At 48.4% G+C, this 18,728-nt stretch overlaps 1 protein-coding gene across 1 annotated transcript in view; it reads right to left on the reverse strand.

The window, feature by feature from the left end:
• Positions 1-515: 515 nt before the first annotated feature.
• The window catches only part of gli3 (GLI family zinc finger 3), a 103,442-nt gene continuing 85,229 nt past the window's right edge, over positions 516-18,728 (reverse strand). Inside the window, exons 10-15 of the mRNA XM_077012596.1 lie at positions 17,952-18,092; positions 8,189-8,338; positions 7,876-8,040; positions 7,359-7,646; positions 5,194-5,575; positions 516-4,748 (exon numbers count right to left, since the gene is read on the reverse strand). Of these exons, the coding sequence (XP_076868711.1) occupies positions 2,470-4,748; positions 5,194-5,575; positions 7,359-7,646; positions 7,876-8,040; positions 8,189-8,338; positions 17,952-18,092 (3,405 nt within the window). The 3' untranslated portion in view covers positions 516-2,469. The remainder of the gene's footprint in view (positions 4,749-5,193; positions 5,576-7,358; positions 7,647-7,875; positions 8,041-8,188; positions 8,339-17,951; positions 18,093-18,728) is intronic.

An 18,728-nucleotide genomic window follows, 5' to 3' on the forward strand; every position in this document is an offset into this window, starting at 1 on the left:
TCATCATTATATTCACCTGTTTCTGATATTTGACCACCAGTGGCGCATACTGTCCCTGGACCAATCAGTATTCTGGTTGTTGAAATTGGACCAATCATAAACCTCGATTTGAAAGCGAATGTGTACTTGAGTAAATGATCAGAAAACTAGACTTAAGTGGTAAGAAACGGTATGAACAGTTCTACCATCTGTCCTCTGTTCTCAGGTGAATCTGGAATTTCTGGAATGTTTTGTTTATAGTTTCTGCAATTTTCAACTCGTTTTACAAATGCATTTATTTTAGTAAGTGAAAGACCCATTTCTATCTGCATACTGATTTGTGGAATGTATATGTACAGCAGTGATCAAGTGGATTCTCACACTAAAGCCGGATCTAAAAGTGATGCAAGGTGTGTGTTTTCACACAGGGTCGGGATACAGCCCTCTCGGACCTGCGCAGCAGCATCATAACGTCTCCTCACTCGTCTAAGTCTTTCACATTCACACCAATCATGTCCATCCATAAACAAACACCATTTCCATTATCTCCTTTTTTATTAAAACCTTACAAACATTTGTTGTGTTCTGTTACAAAAGAGCGTTCAGATGTTATTCCCGTCCGGGCGCGCTACACGCCTGGACTCTGCCCGGCTCACTCCCTCGTGTTTGGGCTGAAACTCAGGGCTACTTGGTGTATGTGTTGGTTTGGCCATCGACGGACTGTCCTCTTAACACTCCACTATACTCTACAGAAGGGTTATGTATTTACAAGTATAAAAAAGGCAAGAAATGTGATAACTTAAGATATCTTCCACCAACATTTTTGCTTTTCAGATGTCCTGTTTCTCAATGCCCCACTCGTACTAAAAGCATGTATGGTCACTAAATTCTGTGTGAAGTTGTGGGCCTCTTTCTGTATGTAACAGATACATTTATTTGAACAGTTTCTTATAAAAGATTGGCAGTGTTCCTCTTGATATCGGCAGGCACTGATAAGGCACATACCTTTGGCCCAAAGCCCCCAGTCCTTTCCATAGGGAATGGATCATACCACATTTAAAACAACAGCATGAAATTGTTTCACAACTTCAGAAAAAGAAAAAAACAAATCAAATAACCATACAAACCAAACAGTACCTAACTGCTACAGCATGACTTATAAAAAACAAACAAACAAAAAAAACTGTACATATGTAGGTATGTACAGATTGTTCTTAATACTGCTAAGAAAATTGCCAAATTTGAATTCTCTTTGCATAAGAGCTCATCATGTATTTATGAAGTCTTGCCTTTCACTCGGAGACAGAGACGAACCACTAGGAAGAGAACTGAGGGGTACCGCCAAGACCCTGACGCTACCGCTCACCACACGGTTGTGCCAGGACACAATACACAGCTCACCTGTTTTCAACAAGGAAACGGCAACTGAAATCAACTGATATTTGGCAACATTTAAAATGATTTAATACCAATGCCAGAGTTTTGGCACTTCTTGACCACTATACTTTAAATGTTTAGTCTTTGTGCAATAAGCAACATATCGAGGTCGACTAAGTATCTCCTCATACTGGTTTTCACTATTGCCACAAAATGCACAGCTTGTCAAAAGCACCGGTCATTAAAAACACAGTAAGCATGGAAATTATAAAATCCTACAATGTAAAAAAAGATGACAGTCTATATACATGTATACAGTTGATGCAAATCAAGTAGTACAGTTGATCGCTATGGGACTCTGTTTCTCTTAGTACCCTTATGTAACAAAATGGTCCCTTTGATTCATATTCATTGCTGTGATTGAAGACATTTATCAAAACACAATGTTACGAGACTTGTGAAATTGTTATAATACTACCAATGTAAGACCTGTATGAAACCTCAATATAAAAATATGACTATAATTAAAAATGACAAGACAATTAGGACTGAACGCAAGATCTGATCCTGCTCCCTCCCACTGACGACTGGGTCAGCCTCTCTGCGCATTCAGATCTTTGTAATATATGATTCACTCAAAAGTACATGGATATTAGCAACTGAGATATTCTACTCACTTAGAAAGTCAATGTGTATATTTGACAGGAAAAGAAACATGCACATATACCAACAGTGTCCAACAAAATGCAAAAACAGCCATTATACACAGAATACTGTTTCTGAGTCATGGGAATGATTCTAATGACACCCACAGTCATCTTAAAGCAATAGAAAAATGGGCTTTAATAATATTCCAATATTCCAGCAATGGAATCACTTTATGCATTTATATACTTTTAATGTATTTATATGGTTTCCACAATCCATATATGTAGGTGTTTAGCCTATAATTTGTCTCAACACCCCCTATTAAAACTATTCTTGCTAATATAAAATGGTAAAAATTTCTCTGCTTTATCCGTATCTTTCTGTTATATCAGTTACAGAGTCTGTATATATCATTTGTTTAACTCATTTCCTTTTCTCAATCAGTGGAGGGAGGGTGGCGACACCCTACTGCATGATGGCGAGAATCTTGCTCTCTTCTGCGAGGGTGGTGAGGAGGGAACTCATGTCTCCAATGGCCATGTTGCTGGTGCTGGGAGGCAGGCCGTGGAACATGGCAGAAAGACGAGGGGTCGTGAGGCGGGAGGACGTTTGCGACAGGCCTTGGAGGACGCTGGGGCCATTGGCAGCGGGAAACAGGCCGCCCTGCTCAAGACTCTCGTCCAGGATGGAGGAGAAATCCAGGCCGACGTTATCCAGAATGCAGACGGCTGGGCTGGCGTCCACCGTGCTGGTGACCTGGGGGGACCTGGGGGGCCCGTCCGAGACCAGGGACTCTGTCTTCAGCGTCTCCAGTAGACCCGGCTGCTGTGGCGGGGCTGAGGACCCCACCGGGTCGAAGCACTCGGCCACCGACTGGTGATGCTGGACGGACGAGCAAGAGCTGGCAAGAAGATGGTCTTCTGTCTCCAGCTTCAGTTCTGAAACTCGACTAGCGAGTAAACAGCTGGTGCTGTTTCCATGCCTGGTACTGCACTGCTGGGTGGGGCGCGGCTGTGGTTGACAAGAGCTTCGATTTTCGGGCTGGTGAAGGAGGGTGGAGGTACGGGACAAGCCGTGGGTAGCTACGCCCTGCAAGAGGCCGACGTTGCCAATCTGACGAGTGATCGCGAGGTTTGACGGGAACCGACTTTGGAACCTGTTGGCTTGCTGGGTGCAGCTCTGGCGAAAGGGGCCAAGGGCATTTTGGGAGAAGTCGGGCTGAGCCGTGTTGTACGCGTGGGAGCTGTTCCGTCTCGGGTCTTTGCAGTCGCTTGGGGCGGTCTCCATCGCCGAGTTCATTCCGCAAGACAGCTGTTGCATTGTTGGATTATGCACTCGCCTGTGTGGGTGAAGGTACCCATTGGTCAACTCAGCCACAGGTTGGATCCCAGGCCTCTGATGTGGGAAGTGCTGGTTTGCGAAGTCGGCAGGGACCCGCTGCTTCTCCGCCATGTCTCCAAAACAATCAAACGGAGTGCTTGCTGAAACGCTCTGGTCTGGCCACCTACCGCCCTTCAGTGACAGCTGGGGGGGTGAGGTATCTGCGCTGCCCGAGCTCACCTCGTTCCACTGGATAGGCATACCATCTTCACCGGGATTTAGTGCTTCGGGTCCCCTCTGATGTTCTGGAGGATTATGGAAGTTCTGGGACTCTTCAGGGCCATCTGCGAACCGTTGGCTGTTTCGGCAAGGACCGTCAAGCGGGCCACAGATGATCTCGTGCTCCTGGGAGTGGAGGAACTGCATTAAGTCATCGGGGAGGACGTCCTCATCCCTAAATAACAGAGCCTCGTCATGTTCCAGAGCCAAAGCCTCAAGTGCTGATTGCTCCATGATGCTCGGAGGACAAGGGACGACGCCCCTCTGGAGATCCCCCTCTGAGCGTGTGCAGTTCTGCAGGTTTAGAGCGTGACCTTCTCCGATCGGGTAATGGTTCCCAACCAAAGGGGGTAAGGGGCGCATGTTGTTCAAGCTACCGAAGCGCTGTATTTGGGGTAGACCGAAGGAGCCTTGCTCTCTTGTCCTTACGGGGTCGCTAGCTCTTCTGACGCTGTTTCCTGGGCCTTCCCCTGGGTAGTACGCCCTCCCCCTGTACCCTGTGTGACTGCTGTGCGCACTCCCATCACTGCACCGGCGTGGTCTGACCAGCGGGGGCAGCGTGAGGTGGTTTGTATCTTGCCCATCCCTGGTTGTACGAGTCTTGGGGCTCCCCCGCTCCATGCTGGGCAGCGGCGTCGGTGGGGGCCCGCCCGTCGCGGCCGCGTACTTGGCCTTGAGATGATAGTGCTGGGCCGGGGTGAGACTGAGCACCCCCCTCGATCCCGTCCCGCCTCCTCCTGCACCTCCGTACCCGCCTCCCCACCCTCCTCCGGGTGCCAGCCCGCCAAAGCCCCCGCCCCCGGCCCCGCCTCCCTGGCTGGCCTCGCTGGAACGGCGCGAGGCGTCCGTGGAGATGGGGTCGTAGGAGTCGGTGGCACTGAGGCTATGCTGGCGTCCATGCTGCCCGTGTTCGGATTGCGAGGTCTTGCTGGAGCGCCGGCTGGAGAAGCAGGGCGAGAAACAGGGCGAGACGCCCGACGAGCGCCGGCTGCCACTCAGGTAGGCCGAGCTGGCGGCGCTGACCCCGCTGTCACGCCGGTCCCGCAGCAGGCTCAGGACCGTCAGCTCAGTGCAGGACAGCTCGCTGCGTGGAGAAGGCTGGACCACTGGAACGCCCCCACAGGAGCTCCTGCCAGAACACGGACCTGTGGGTGACAGGAACACAGAGAGGAGGTGAGACGCTCAGCATTAGTCCCAGGTCACGGGTGATTACATCCTTAAAAATCCTTAATCTATCCTTAAAAAGACAGATTCTTTTTAAAAGTTCTTTAAAGCTTAAAATGTTTATTTTATTAATGTCTAAGTAACATTTGTCTAATCAATATTGATCTTATTATTTTCCTTAAGCCAATAAAACAAGTGATCCATATAAAGGAAGTTGACTCCTAAGTAAATAATGCTGGAAGTTTGTGAAGCAAACAAACCCAAGATTACATTGCTTCCGAAATTTTTAGCATGTTTTACCAATGGAACCTCAAACTGTCCTCATATCACGCTGAATGGGGATTTAAGCTAAACGCATAAAGCCACATTCTTGCATTTTTTAAAAGTGAAGGTACCGTTGTGTGCAGTTGTTTGGTGGGAACGCACCTTTCCCTGTGAGTCCAGGGAGAGTCTGGCCTGCAGGGGGCAGCGTGGGGGACAGGTGTCCCATCCTGGGTGCGTTCACCTGCCTGAGCCTCTCCATCTTCACCTGCTCCATCCAGCGGGGGGGGCGACCCAGGCTCCTGCGCGCCTGCAGCGTGAGGGTAGCCGCGGGGGCCGTGGCAGTGGAGACGGTGCAGTCCATGATGGGGGTGTCCTCCTCCTCCCCCTCTTCATCCTCCTCCTCGTCCTCCTCCTGGTCCTCCTGGTCCTCCCCCACCAGCCCCATGCACCTCACAGCAAGCTGGACTCCACGGCCGATATAGGGGCCGGCGGGGGGCTGGTCACTGCTGCATGAAGACTGACCGCCAGGGCTTGGCTGAGACGTCTGGGGGGGGGGGGGGGGGGGGACAATGCAGTGAGGGAGACGTCCACACGAGCAGCTCAAATGAATGAAACAGTGAAACTAGGAACAGATAAAGATGTACTATGGATCTCTTCCATGGAAAATGAAATTAAGATGCATATACAATGGTGAAATGCATTTGAAATGTCGCTTGGAATGGATGAATTATCTGAGCTAATTTTTCACTTAATGCACCTCATTTAACTAAAGCCTTAAACATGTTGTATGTTACATTTCATAGTTATTTGTCCAACTGATTTTTCCTTGTTTGCTACAAAAAGAAAAATCTCACTGCTCCACTTCATTTGAGGAGCGGGAGACAGGAATGTGTCCCCCGTGCTCACCAATGGATCGTACCAGAGCTAGATAACAAATAGCAGTGCAGAGGTAAACACTACTTTGCTATTTTCAGAAAACGGGGGTGTGGGTGTAGACAACATAGAACAATAGTCTCTTTTGATAGAGGCAGGCTCTAATTGTTTTTCCCCTGTTTAAAATGGCCAGTGTATATGGCCAGTGCATCTTGTCTGCCATGGTCTAAAAGTCTTTTAGCCTGTCACTTATTCTCTCACTTATTGAAGTTGTGGCTATGTTGCCCACTCGTTTAGAACTCACAGTGAACTCGCTGCTACTCAAATAGCAAGTTCTTTGGCCTTATTTGGTCTCATTACGTTTGGGAGACACAGTACGGGGCAGTCATGGCCTGGTGGTAGGGAACTGGTTTTGTGACTGGAGGGTCGTGGGTTCAATTCCCAGACCTGAGGCCATGACTGAGGTGCCCTTGAGCAAGGCACCTAACCCCAACTGCTCCCCGGGCGCCGGTCTAGGGCTGCCCACTGCTCTGGGCACGTGTGATCCACAGCCCCCTAGTAATCACTAGTGTGTGTGTGTGTTCTAACTGCACAGATGGGTTAAAAGCGGAGGACAAATTTTGACACAATTGACAAAATATGGAACATTAAATTAAATTACAATTGTCGTTGTCTAGAAGTTACAGCAGGCGTTCAACATCGACTGATTGATCGACTGACAGAGTGATGATGGCACACCGCTGACGAATGAGACGCGTCAGGGGTCGTTTAGCCTAGCTACCCCTGACATGTGATGAGGGGAACGACCAATGGCAACAAGAGCACAGCTGTAATTCACAAGAGACATCAAAGGTCAAAGGTCGCCAAATCTCACCTGATTACCCACTGTCCTTAGAAAGAGAGGGCAAGTAATGCGTGAAGCATTGGATGAAAAAAGACATTCAGTTATTACACAGGCCACGTCGTGCACAAACGTCTATCAGATGTTATACAAGTGCTAGACTGAGACGTCACAGAGTCAGACAGCACCACAGGGAGCTTAGTGTGCAAGATGGCCGCAGAGCGACTTGTAATCACACACGGCCATCTTGTGGCTTTTACTTCTGAAATAAGAGAACGTGTATTTCTTTCAAGAGAATTATTTCTTACATTAGGTAGGTTCCCCATGGGGTGTAAATGTACATTGGAGGTTTTTAACCCCACCTCAACCCCCAGGTTCTTGTCATGGACATTGTAATCAGACAGTTAATGTATCTGGTCGGCCATTTTGTAATGTCTACTAAGTAATGAAAGGCTGAAAGGTCTGTAGGGCCTGGACTTTGAGGGCTGTTGCTGTTTTTGCCCGGTCAGTGCCATAAATGAACTAGAACTGCTTTCAAAGTCCAAGACCTCCAATCTGAACACCTCCAATCTGGTACCAGATAACCAGCTCTGGAAGATGGAGAGGGGCGTACCATGGGCTTCTCCGTCTTGATGGACTTGACCTGCAGACAGTCGTCCTGCTTTGAGGTAGCGTGGTTGTACTCCCTTTGGTCGGGGAACGACCCCGGGGCCCGCTGGGCGGGCGAACGACCCTGCCCCGGGGCACCAGGATCTCGGGGCGGCGGCCGGGGATACGTGTCACCGCGCTGCTTCTTGGTGACGTGCGCCTCGGGCCCGTGGACGGTCTTGACGTGCTTGCGAAGGGAGCTGGGGTCCGTGTAGCGCTTGGTGCAGCCGGGGATCTTACACACGTATGGTTTCTGAGGACAGAGGGTAAACAGTACCGCAGGTTGGTATTTCTTGGCCCAAGCAAGAATTTTAGCACCACACAAAAAAAAAAAAACATTTAGAATATAAAGAATAAAAATTCTTTATAAATGAAATGTCTTATAAATAATAGCATTTCATAATACAATAAACATTTTAAAATGTAATTTGGTGTGGACAGGCTAAAGTGGTTGTTCTTATGTGTGGTGTGTGTGGGCGTACCTCGTTGGAGTGTGTGCGGTTCTGGTGTTTGGCACGGTCCGATGCGTTAGAGAAGGCCTTGTTGCAGCCCTCGTGTTCACACACGTAGGGCTTCTCCCCGGTGTGGGAGCGCAAGTGTGTTTTCAGGTTTTCCAGTCTGGAGTAGGCCTTAGAACAACCTTCAAACTGCACAGAGAGGAAGACATACATGTATTACACCGTCATACGCACATCACCCAACGTGGTGTAATGTCAAACAGGGCTTGTCAGTCATAAGATGGCTATTTATTTCAACACGCATTAATGCAGGGCATATGGGTAATGTAGTTCTTACTGTGCACTTGTGTGGCTTCTCGCCCGTGTGTCGACGCATGTGAACCACCAACATGTACTGGGCCTTGAATGGCTTCTGCTCTCGAGAACACTCCTCCCAGCGACACACAAACTCCTTCTTCTCCCCATGGATGTGGTCATTATTGATATGCTATGTGAGAGATAGGTAATAGGTCAAATGTTAGATCAGAAATGTAGTCATGGAAGATATTAAGGGTACAAGACGCTGTTTTAAAACACAATTCTTTATTTTGTTTTACTCAGTTGAAAGATAAGCTAAGTGAAGGGAGTTATGGTTTTACTAGGTTTACGCCAAAATTTAGGGTGTAATGACACATTTCTGCCACAAGAGGGCTCGAGGCACGTAGGACTTACAAAAGTGACAAGCAATCCATACACAAACCAACTGAGGCTCACCGCATAGACACTAGTTTCACTGTTCAAACTGTCACTGGTAATTATAGGAACACTGCTGAATCACAGCAGAGGGATTCTGTCAGACAACTGTATGTCCATATGAATGAAAAAAAAAAAAAAAATATATATATATATATATATATATATATATATATATATATATATATATATATATAACAAATGAGTGCAATGTTGAAGCTGTACTGAAGATATGAACTGGGAAAGGTTGTAGAACCATCTCTGTCAACACCACCAAGCCTGCTTAGCTTCTCCACACAAGTTCCCATTTCCTTCATTTATCCTTTCTTTTATTTCTTCTACCTCGAGACGTTCTTTCGCGTGTGCCGTTTTTCCATTATCCTTCCTTTTTTTCTCTCTTTCTTGCCCTTCCTTTCTGCCTCTCCCTCTGTCAGGGGCAAAACACTGTGTTGAGTTTCGGCGTCCAATTTAAACAGGATTTCAAATCAAACCCTGTCACCTCCTATCACTGTGGGTCTCTGCCCCGCCGTGACAAGCAGTGACAGTTGTGCTGCCACGGCAACTTCCAAACGGAGGCTTAGAGGGGAGGGGCAGGGGAGGGGGCAGATGAAGGTGCGGGCAGGAAATCAAAAGTTGGGGCCAAGCGTCTAACGAGCCGGAGGCTCCTCAATAACGCCGTCATCACCAGCATTCACCCCTCCCGCTCTGGGTCTCTCGTTAGGGCATTCACCGCTGGCCTCAGCATTCACCCATAACACCCCCCCCTCTCTTCAGCACTCTCTCTCTCTCTCTCTCTCTCTTCAGCACTCTCTCTCTCTCTCTTCAGCACTCTCTCTCTCTCTTCAGCACTCTCTCTCTCTCCCACTCCTACTTTCTCTCTTTCTTGCTGCATGAGGTGATTGAGTAGCCCTTGTGATCTCTCTCTCTCTCTCTCTCTCTCTCTCCCTCTGCGATCTCTGTCTGGCTCCTTCTCACTTCATCCTTCCAACAGTTTCCCCCCACGGAGACCAACTAAATGTCCCGACTAGGTTACATTTTTTACATTTCCCCAGAAACATGGGGACACGTGCTCCCCCACAAGGTGATAAATACATGAATACACACACACACACACACACACACACACACACACAGTAGACATTCATACAGATCAGGGGATGAGGTCAATATCTGGCATCCACACAAAGGCGCACAAGAGTGGACAGAGCTGAGGAGGGCCGGTCCTCTCCTCACACAGCTGGGGACACACACACACACACACACACACACACACACACACATACACACACACACACACACACCAGACCCTGATCAGTCCACCCGCATTAATACATTCCACAGCACCAGAGACACTGTCCAAATGGATGGAGGGAAAGGAGACAGAGAAAAGGAAGAATAAGTAGAGAGGGGTGCAAAAGAAAAAGAAGAGGAAAAGAATAGAGGAGCTAGACAGAGAGAGACAGACAGAGAGAGAGAGAGAGAGTGAATTCTGGATTGATTTGCCTCATATACAGAGTAGGTGAGAAGACAGGTGTCAGTGACAGTAAAAAGGCAAAAAAGAGAGAGAGAAAGAGAGAGAGAGAGAAGGAGGGAGAGAGAGAGAAGGAGAAAGAGATTCAGAAAAAAACCAAGGGGAAGGTACTGGGAGAAATGGAGAGTGCAACTCATCCAGTATTCCTCTTCATGACATGAAGGCGGTCTGCTTTGCCAGCCTCTCTGTCACCTCCCTGCAGTCTGCCCAAACTTTTCCAGAGTTTGGTTACTAGCACACGTGTGTGTGTGTGTGTGTGTGTGTGTGTGTGTGTATGTGTGTGTGTGAGATAGAGTGAGCATGCCTTCAGATCAGTCACTACACACTGAGGTGGTGGACTGTCACTCAAACCCAGGTACTCTCCCCAAGACATTGGCTCTGGAAGCCATTTGTGCTGCTGTCCACGTCGCTAACTTTACTCTGATGACCCCTGTGGAGATGACGTTTACCCATCATCATCGCTAAACACCTTTCATTATTCTACTGCCGCGCATTCTGCAGGCACAAATAATCAGAATGAAGGAGAGGTGAAGTTCTGGAACGCAAGCACGCTCCCTCGAGCACCAGCAGCTCTCGCTGGGGATCTCGGACACACTGGATTGGCTCCCATGGCTCAGTGGTTACGCAACACTGGGGGATTACACACATGGGAGATTACACACACGCTGAGATTACACACATGGGAGATTACACACACGCTGAGATTACACACATGGGAGATTACACACACGCTGAGATTACACACATGGGAGATTACACACACGCTGAGATTACACACACGCTGAGATTACACACACGTTGAGATTACACACACGCTGAGATTACACACACGTTGAGATTACACACACGCTGAGATTACACACATGCTGAGATTACACACACGCTGAGATTACACACATGGGAGATTACACACACGTTGAGATTACACACACGTTGAGATTACACACATGCTGAGATTACACACACGCTGAGATTACACACGTGGCCATTCAGCCAGTGTTTGGTACACAGCGACACAGCCGCATTCCTGTTCACCACGGGATGGTTCCTCCACACCACACACCACAGGAGGGTTCCTCCACACCACGGGAGGGTTCCTCCACACCACACACCACGGGAGGGTTCCTCCACACCACACACCACAGGAGGGTTCCTCCACACCACGGGAGGGTTCCTCCACACCACACACCACGGGAGGGTTCCTCCACACCACAGGAGGGTTCCTCCGCACCACAGGAGGGTTCCTCCACACCACACACCACGGGAGGGTTCCTCCACACCATGGGAGGGTTCCTCCACACCACAGGAGGGTTCCTCCACACCACAGGAGGGTTTCTCCACACCACAGGGGGTGTAGCGAACGCATTTGGGCGTCTGCTACCTGTTTGTTGTTGCCATAAAGGCAATCCCCGGCATCGTCTTGAGATCGCGGTGCGCAATTTCAAAATAAGAGCGGATAGCGCGATTGAAAAAAAAGATTCCAAAAAAAAAAAAAACACTTTTCAAAACAGCATAGATAGCCCGCGGGCCGGATGTGGCCCGCGGGCCGCTGTTTGAGTATGGGGGCTCTACATGGTCACAACCACATAAACCTTGGCTGCATGATTTCAGATTTAGCGCCAAATTGAGACAAGCCTTCTTGTGGGGGTGGAAGGAATGTTCCGCTTCACAATGATGTACCACCAACCGCTACATTTAATTCCATTAATGCTCTCAGAACATCAGGACCAGCCATGAACCAATGAAAAGCTGGGTCAACAGTGCAGATGTCCATGAAAAGAGAGAGCTGTGACAGGCTTTGTACTGGATCACTGAAGAACAGTTGTGACTGGCCTTGTACTGGATCACCGATGAACTGCTATGACTGACTTTGTACTGGATCAGTGAAGAACAAGCGTGACTACTGGATCATTGAAGAACAGCTGTAACTGTACTGGATCACTGGTAAACAGCTGCGACTGGCTTTTTACTGGATCACTCAAGAATAGCTATGACCACTGGATCACTGAAAAAGAGCTATAACTGTACTGGATCACTGAAGAACAGCTGTGCCTGTACTGGATCATTGAAGAACAGCTGTAACTGTACTGGATCACTGGTAAACAGCTGCGACTGGCTTTTTACTGGATCACTCAAGAATAGCTATGACCACTGGATCACTGAAAAAGAGCTATAACTGTACTGGATCACTGAAGAACAGCTGTGCCTGTACTGGATCATTGAAGAACAGCTGCGAATGTACTGGATCACTGAAGAATAGCCGTGACTGACTGGATCACTGAAGAACAGCTGTGAATGTACTGGATCACTGAAGAACGGCTGTGACTGTACTGGATCACTGAAGAACAGCTGTGAATGTACTGGATCACTGAAGAACGGCTGTGACTGTACTGGATCACTGAAGAACGGCTGTGACTGGACTGGATCACTGAAGAACAGCTGTGAATGTACTGGATCACTGAAGAACAGCTGTGAATGTACTGGATCACTGAAGAACAGCTGTGACTGGACTGGATCACTGAAGAACAGCTATGAATGTACTGGATCACTGAAGAACAGCTATGAATGTACTGGATCACTGAAGAACAGCTGTGAATGTACTGGATCACTGAAGAACAGCTGTGACTGGACTGGATCACTGAAGAACAGCTGTGAATGTACTGGATCACTGAAGAACAGCTGTGAATGTACTGGATCACTGAAGAACAGCTGTGACTGGACTGGACCACTGAAGAACAGCTATGAATGTACTGGATCACTGAAGAACAGCTATGAATGTACTGGATCACTGAAGAACAGCTGTGAATGTACTGGATCACTGAAGAACAGCTGTGACTGGACTGGATCACTGAAGAACAGCTATGAATGTACTGGATCACTGAAGAACAGCTGTGACTGGACTGAAACAGATACTGCTGCTCTTCTTAAGTGGGTAGATTTACATTTCTTCTACTTTAATTTTATTATTATTGTAAACAAATACAACATAAACAGATGAATTAAGGCATTTTAGATTATGCAAGGCAATCAAAACTCAACTAAGTCTATGAAAACAATTATTTAAAACTGGCCTCGGCTGAGTTATCCTAATTTAATTCATACAAGTAAACATAATGTCCTCTTTGGTGCTTAGAGTCCCAGGTCAAATAGTCAAATGAAAACCATCACGATTTCCTAACCCTGGTCTGGCTGCCATTTCCTGAATAACTCTCACTAATTTAATTTCTGAAGGCCTCACAAAATAAGCACGCAAAAAAAGAGAAATGTTAAGGAGACAGACTCCCTGACGCTAGCAGCAGTCACCAGTGACTCCCTGACGCTAGCAACGCTCACCAGTCACCAGCACTCAGCCAACAGGGAGAAGACGTCGGACTCTGAATGAGAACTCCACTGGTCAAAGTGTAGGCTGAAAGCATCAGTGACTCTCAGGATTCATGGCGTGTTGGGGAATGCGCTGCGTAAAAGTGTCTCTCGGCTACTTCTCCTCCTTTACTTGTGTATTTCTTTCTATCCCTTCTATCCCTCCCTCCTTCTTTCTCTTTCTCTCTCTCTCCCTCTGCATGAGTGGGATTCCATGTAGTATATGATCCGTCTGTGGCGGCCCCGGCGTTCAATAGCGGCATTGCCACGGAGACGGAGCGTGACTCTACGGCGTCCCCGAACAGCGCAGCGCTGGTTTGGACAAACGAGGCAGCCGCAGTCGTGCGTGATGAATGAGCCCACTGTGCTGATAGAGGGATGGATGAGGAGGAGGAGAGACAGACAGGAGCAACGAAGAGAACGACACTAATACCCTAACGGTGAGACTTAACGGGCCTCGTTACTGGAGGGACAGTGCTGATGTAGAGAGAGAGAGAGGGGGGGGGTACAGAGAGAGGGAGAGAGAGAGAGAGAGAGAGAGGGAGGGAGAGAGATGGGGACAGAGGGAGAGACAGTGATAGAGGAGAGGAGAGGAAGAAATAAGAATAGACAAAGAGAGAGTCAGACAGAAATAGAGAGAGAGAGTGAGAGACAGAGAAATGGAGAGAGAGTGAGACAGAAATGGGGAGAGAGAGAATGATGGAGAGGTCTGTGTCTGTGAGAGAAAGCCTAGCAGGTGCTGAGAGTGCAGCGCCCCCTGTTGGAGAGTACCATTCATCTTCAGCCTCACAGACCTGACGACATGAGAGCACCAACAACTCAGACTCACACAAACACACACACACACACACACACACACACACACACACACACACACACACACACACACACACACTCAACAGAGGGAAAGCTGTTTGCTTGGCCGGTTAGATAAATTGTTATGTACAAACAAATATGTACACACAAGGTCCTCAACAATCATAACTGCAATCATATTAGATTTTATACACCGACCTTATGTTGATCAGTGTAATTACATCAATTCCTATTTATGTTAAATTACTACTCATATATTGCCTTAACTAAACTAAACTGAAGCTCATCTCATTCTCTCTCTCTCTCTCTCTCTCTCTCTCTCTCTCTCTCTCTCTCTCTCACACACACACACACACACACACACACACACACACAAGCAAGCAAACGTAAATCAGAATGCACGTGAGGATTGCCTTTATTACCTAAACCATTTTGCCCTCTTAAGCCCATCCATGGTGTGTCCCTAATGGGCTCCTGTAGTCCTGAACTGTGGCCTGCTCTGCTTTACAAGGCTGTTTGCCACAGCACAGGGACCTGCGATGGTGCTTCGCTCGCCCAAAAGCCCCCGCTGATAAACCACAGTCCTCTCTCACATCAATCACCACAACACTTTACACAGTGAGAAAGACAGAGGGGAAAGGGTGTTTTTAAATATAGAAAGTAGGAGAAGGAGAAGAGAGTTGAAATGGAGAAAAAGTGTGAATGAAGAAAAGGGAAAAGAGGGTGAGAGCATAGAGGGGAAAGAGAGAGAGAGAGAGAGAGAGAGAGAGAGGGGTGGGGGGGTTTGGAATTGGCATGTATAATTCGGCTCTGCCTTTTCATCTCGCTGTAAGATACTCCAGACTGATATGGCGTTTAATCCTGAGGCTGATCACAAAAAAGGAAGGAAAAAAAAAATCTGCATTTTACCAATTAAAGGGTCTTTGCCCCCCCCCCCCCCCCCCCCCCCCATCACGCTTTATCTCCCCCAACCCAGGGAGGAGCAGAGAGCAGCTTAGACAGCTCTTACTCCACACCACCACCCACACCCCTAACAGACCACCCTACAGCGCCACCCTCAGGCCCACCACGAGGAGGTCGGCTCGGGACGCCACGCTAACGGGGCACTGCTGACAAGACCTGCAGGTCCTGTTCCCACCATTGGTTTCTACTGGCTTACAAACATAACACTTATCTTTTCACCTGCATACCATTTAACCAGTATAAAGACACTATGCATTGTAGATGCTATAATGTTCCTCAGTTAATAGCCTCTAGGATGGGCAGGGTCCACCATTACACCAGTGCTCACTTCTCTGTGGTGTAGAGGTGTGTGGTTGCCCAGACAGGCAGGCTGGCTAGGAGGTAGTTGGGGTTAGGAGGTGGGCGGGGCTAGGAGGTAGGCGGGGGTTATGATGTAGGCGGAGCTAGGAGGTAGGCAGGGTTATGAGGGAGGCGGGGTTTGGAAGGACCACCACGTCTGCTCGGTTTTATTTGAGTCCTTCAATTTGCAAGCATCTACTTTTAGCACTTCACCATGAGCCCCCCACACCTTCAAAATACACACAAACACAGACACACAAACACACAGGAAGTGAGCCTTAAAAGGTCCTTATCTGTGTGAGTGTGCCCCTACAGAACGGGGCCTCGGGGCACCTGATCTGGAGTGGAGGGGGGCCTTGACAAAAAAAAAAGCCTGTGGGTAAAAAAAGAAAGAAAGAAAGTGAGATAGAGAGAGAGAGAGAGAGAGAGAGAGAGAGAGAGAGAGAGAGAGAGACTGTAGAGCGAGTGAGGGAGAGAAAGGCAAAATAACGAATTCAATGAGGGAAAACTGTGACCCGCCTGGTTTGGGCTGACTGCGTAGTGGAGATAAGGGAACTAAATCACGAAGATGCGATGGATATCTTATCGCTGCCACTGAGAGCACTTAAGCGCCTACGATGAAAGCGAGCGGGCGCGTTGTGGCGGCAAAGAACGCACCGTGTTTCGACGCCCCTGAAAACACACACACACACACACCCCCGCCCCACACACACCACCAAGAGCACCGTTAGTGGCATTCGCTACCAGGGTGGTGTGTACTTTTCATCTAAAATTAGCCCGAACATGGAGAAAAAAGAGGAAATAACAAGTCCTTAACAAAACCGTAAAATTAGCATATTAACAAAAAACAAACAAACAAACAAACAAACAAAAAACCCAGGCACAGTGTGAGGACTGGGAGCACATCAAAGTTCGAGCATTAGGAAAATGAAAATATAAAAGTCACTCTGTATTTTCAAAAACATGTGCTCACACACAAAACCAAAGTGTTTCGTATTTGCATAAATTGGTACGAGCTATGAATCAAAGAGATGCTGGAATGTTTCTACTCTTTTTGACGTTCTTGCCTGCAGGTCGCAGGCTGAGGTTCTCTGGGCGGGGCCGGGTTTAGCCGCCTCCCCCACCTCTTCTCGAGAACCCCACCCCAGCGTCGGAGGACTGGGGTCCAAACCCCGAACTCATCACATTACCGCGGAGACAGAGATAAGACCCAACATCCCTCGCTCGGCCGCACTGGAGGGGAGGGGCCAAGGAGCAAATATTTTAATGAGCGTGCCCACCCTGACAGCTGCAGTGTAGGGGGAAGTACAAATGAAATACAATAATGGGGTTGAATGACAGAAGGAAACTGGGAGGGAGGACAGGAACGAACGGCTGGTGGAGTCCCGCACGTCGACGTCTTTGCCCGAATGACTCGGACGCTCTGGGAATTTGTGTTTCGGCATCTAATGGCCAGAGCAGGACTAATGGTGAAAGAGAAGGTGCAGAAGACCAAATCCTTCCCGGCTGATTAGGGAGTAAGTCAACATGATGTATGAATGGGGGGTTTTGCGTGAACCCAGAAAGCACTTATCACACACACACGTCCCTAACCCCAGCGCACCAACCCCCACCCCACCCCCACACCCCCTCTGCTCTCAAAAAACAGCGGCAAGAAGTTGTCAAGATCCTTGAGCTTTGAGCGCGGGCCTTCAAACGCGGGAGGCAGGCCTTTCCCAGCTCAGGATATCAATTATAGATAGGGGTTAGCATGGCTTCCTCGGATTGCCATGTCAGAGTACGGATAGACAGCCGTGGAGAAGATCTTTCTATCCGATGTGTGCCTGTGTGTGTGCCTGTGTGTGTGTATGAGTGTTTATGTGTGTTGTGCCTGGGTATGTTTGTAGGTTTAAGTGTGCGTGTGTGTGTGTGTGTGCGTGTGTGTGTGTGTGAGGAGGAGAAGGGAGGATGAAGGGCTACACACTGGTGTGGTTTCATTGGTGGTGAGCTTTCATGTCTGAAGAGGTGACTGTCTTCACACCAGCCAGCAAGTGGCTGTGACAAATGGGGTGTCTAGAGCAAAGTGTGTGTGTGTGTGTGTGTGTGTGTGTGTGTGGGTTCCACTCTGACCGTCTTAGATTGGCATGTGAGTAGTGGACCTTCTAAAAAGCAAAAGGTGGGACGCTGAAAGGTGTGTGGACGAGTGTGTGTGTGTGTCAAAATGTGTGTTTGTCTGGGTGTGTGTGTACTGACATGTGTGTGTATAAGTGTGTGCATAAATGTGTCTATGTATTTGTGAATGTGTATGTGCATATGTGTATGTGTGTGATTGCGTGTCCTAACACAGTTTGTGTGTGTGTGTGTGTGTGTGTGTCCTCACATGGACGAGCTGCTCCTGGGTGTCGAACTCTCTGCAGCAGTTCTCCCAGTGGCAGTTGGTCTCGTACACAACCTCTGGTTCTGGTTTCCCTTCGTCCTTCTCTCCCTCCTCCTTCACCAGGGTCATGCCGTCCGGCTGGGTCTGGACCACCACACACACACACACACACACACACACACACACACACACACACACACACGCAGATCAACATAAAATATTAGTATTAAACTATAGACATACACTCACATGCAAACACATGGTCCACTTTTGGTTTTCCTGGATTTCACACATATCCTGGACTTCCTACACATGCCCACGTGTTTCACACTCCTCCCTGCCCTTTCAGGACCCCCCTGTCAGGACCCCCCCGACCGTGTTACATTAACCTGCTGTTGGACTAGAGATTCACCCCCAGCAGGGACGTGACACGCCGAGCGTCCGGCTTTCCATGTCCAAGAAATACAACATGGAAAACAACAAGGAAAATAAAGTAAGACACACTCGGTCATGCGGTGTGTACTGCACCTACGGTGAAGTCTACTATTTTTGTTGTGTTATGTTTAGGGAGAGTGTATATCTGCATTATATCTGCGTTGAGCACCCGACCTCGTGTTGACCCTAGAGCTGACCCACGATGCACTGCAGCTGTTCGTCACAGCTCTTGCTGGTGTCTTTAGTGTTGACGGGGAGGCATGTTATTAAAGCCTCCTTCATGTTTAAGGAGACATGCGAGGACTCAGGGGGCGTGGCCTCAGGGGGCGTGGCCTCGTGCCCTGG

The sequence above is a fragment of the Brachyhypopomus gauderio genome, chromosome 7, assembly GCF_052324685.1.
Source record: "Brachyhypopomus gauderio isolate BG-103 chromosome 7, BGAUD_0.2, whole genome shotgun sequence".
NCBI classification, from domain to species: Eukaryota; Metazoa; Chordata; class Actinopteri; order Gymnotiformes; family Hypopomidae; genus Brachyhypopomus; species Brachyhypopomus gauderio.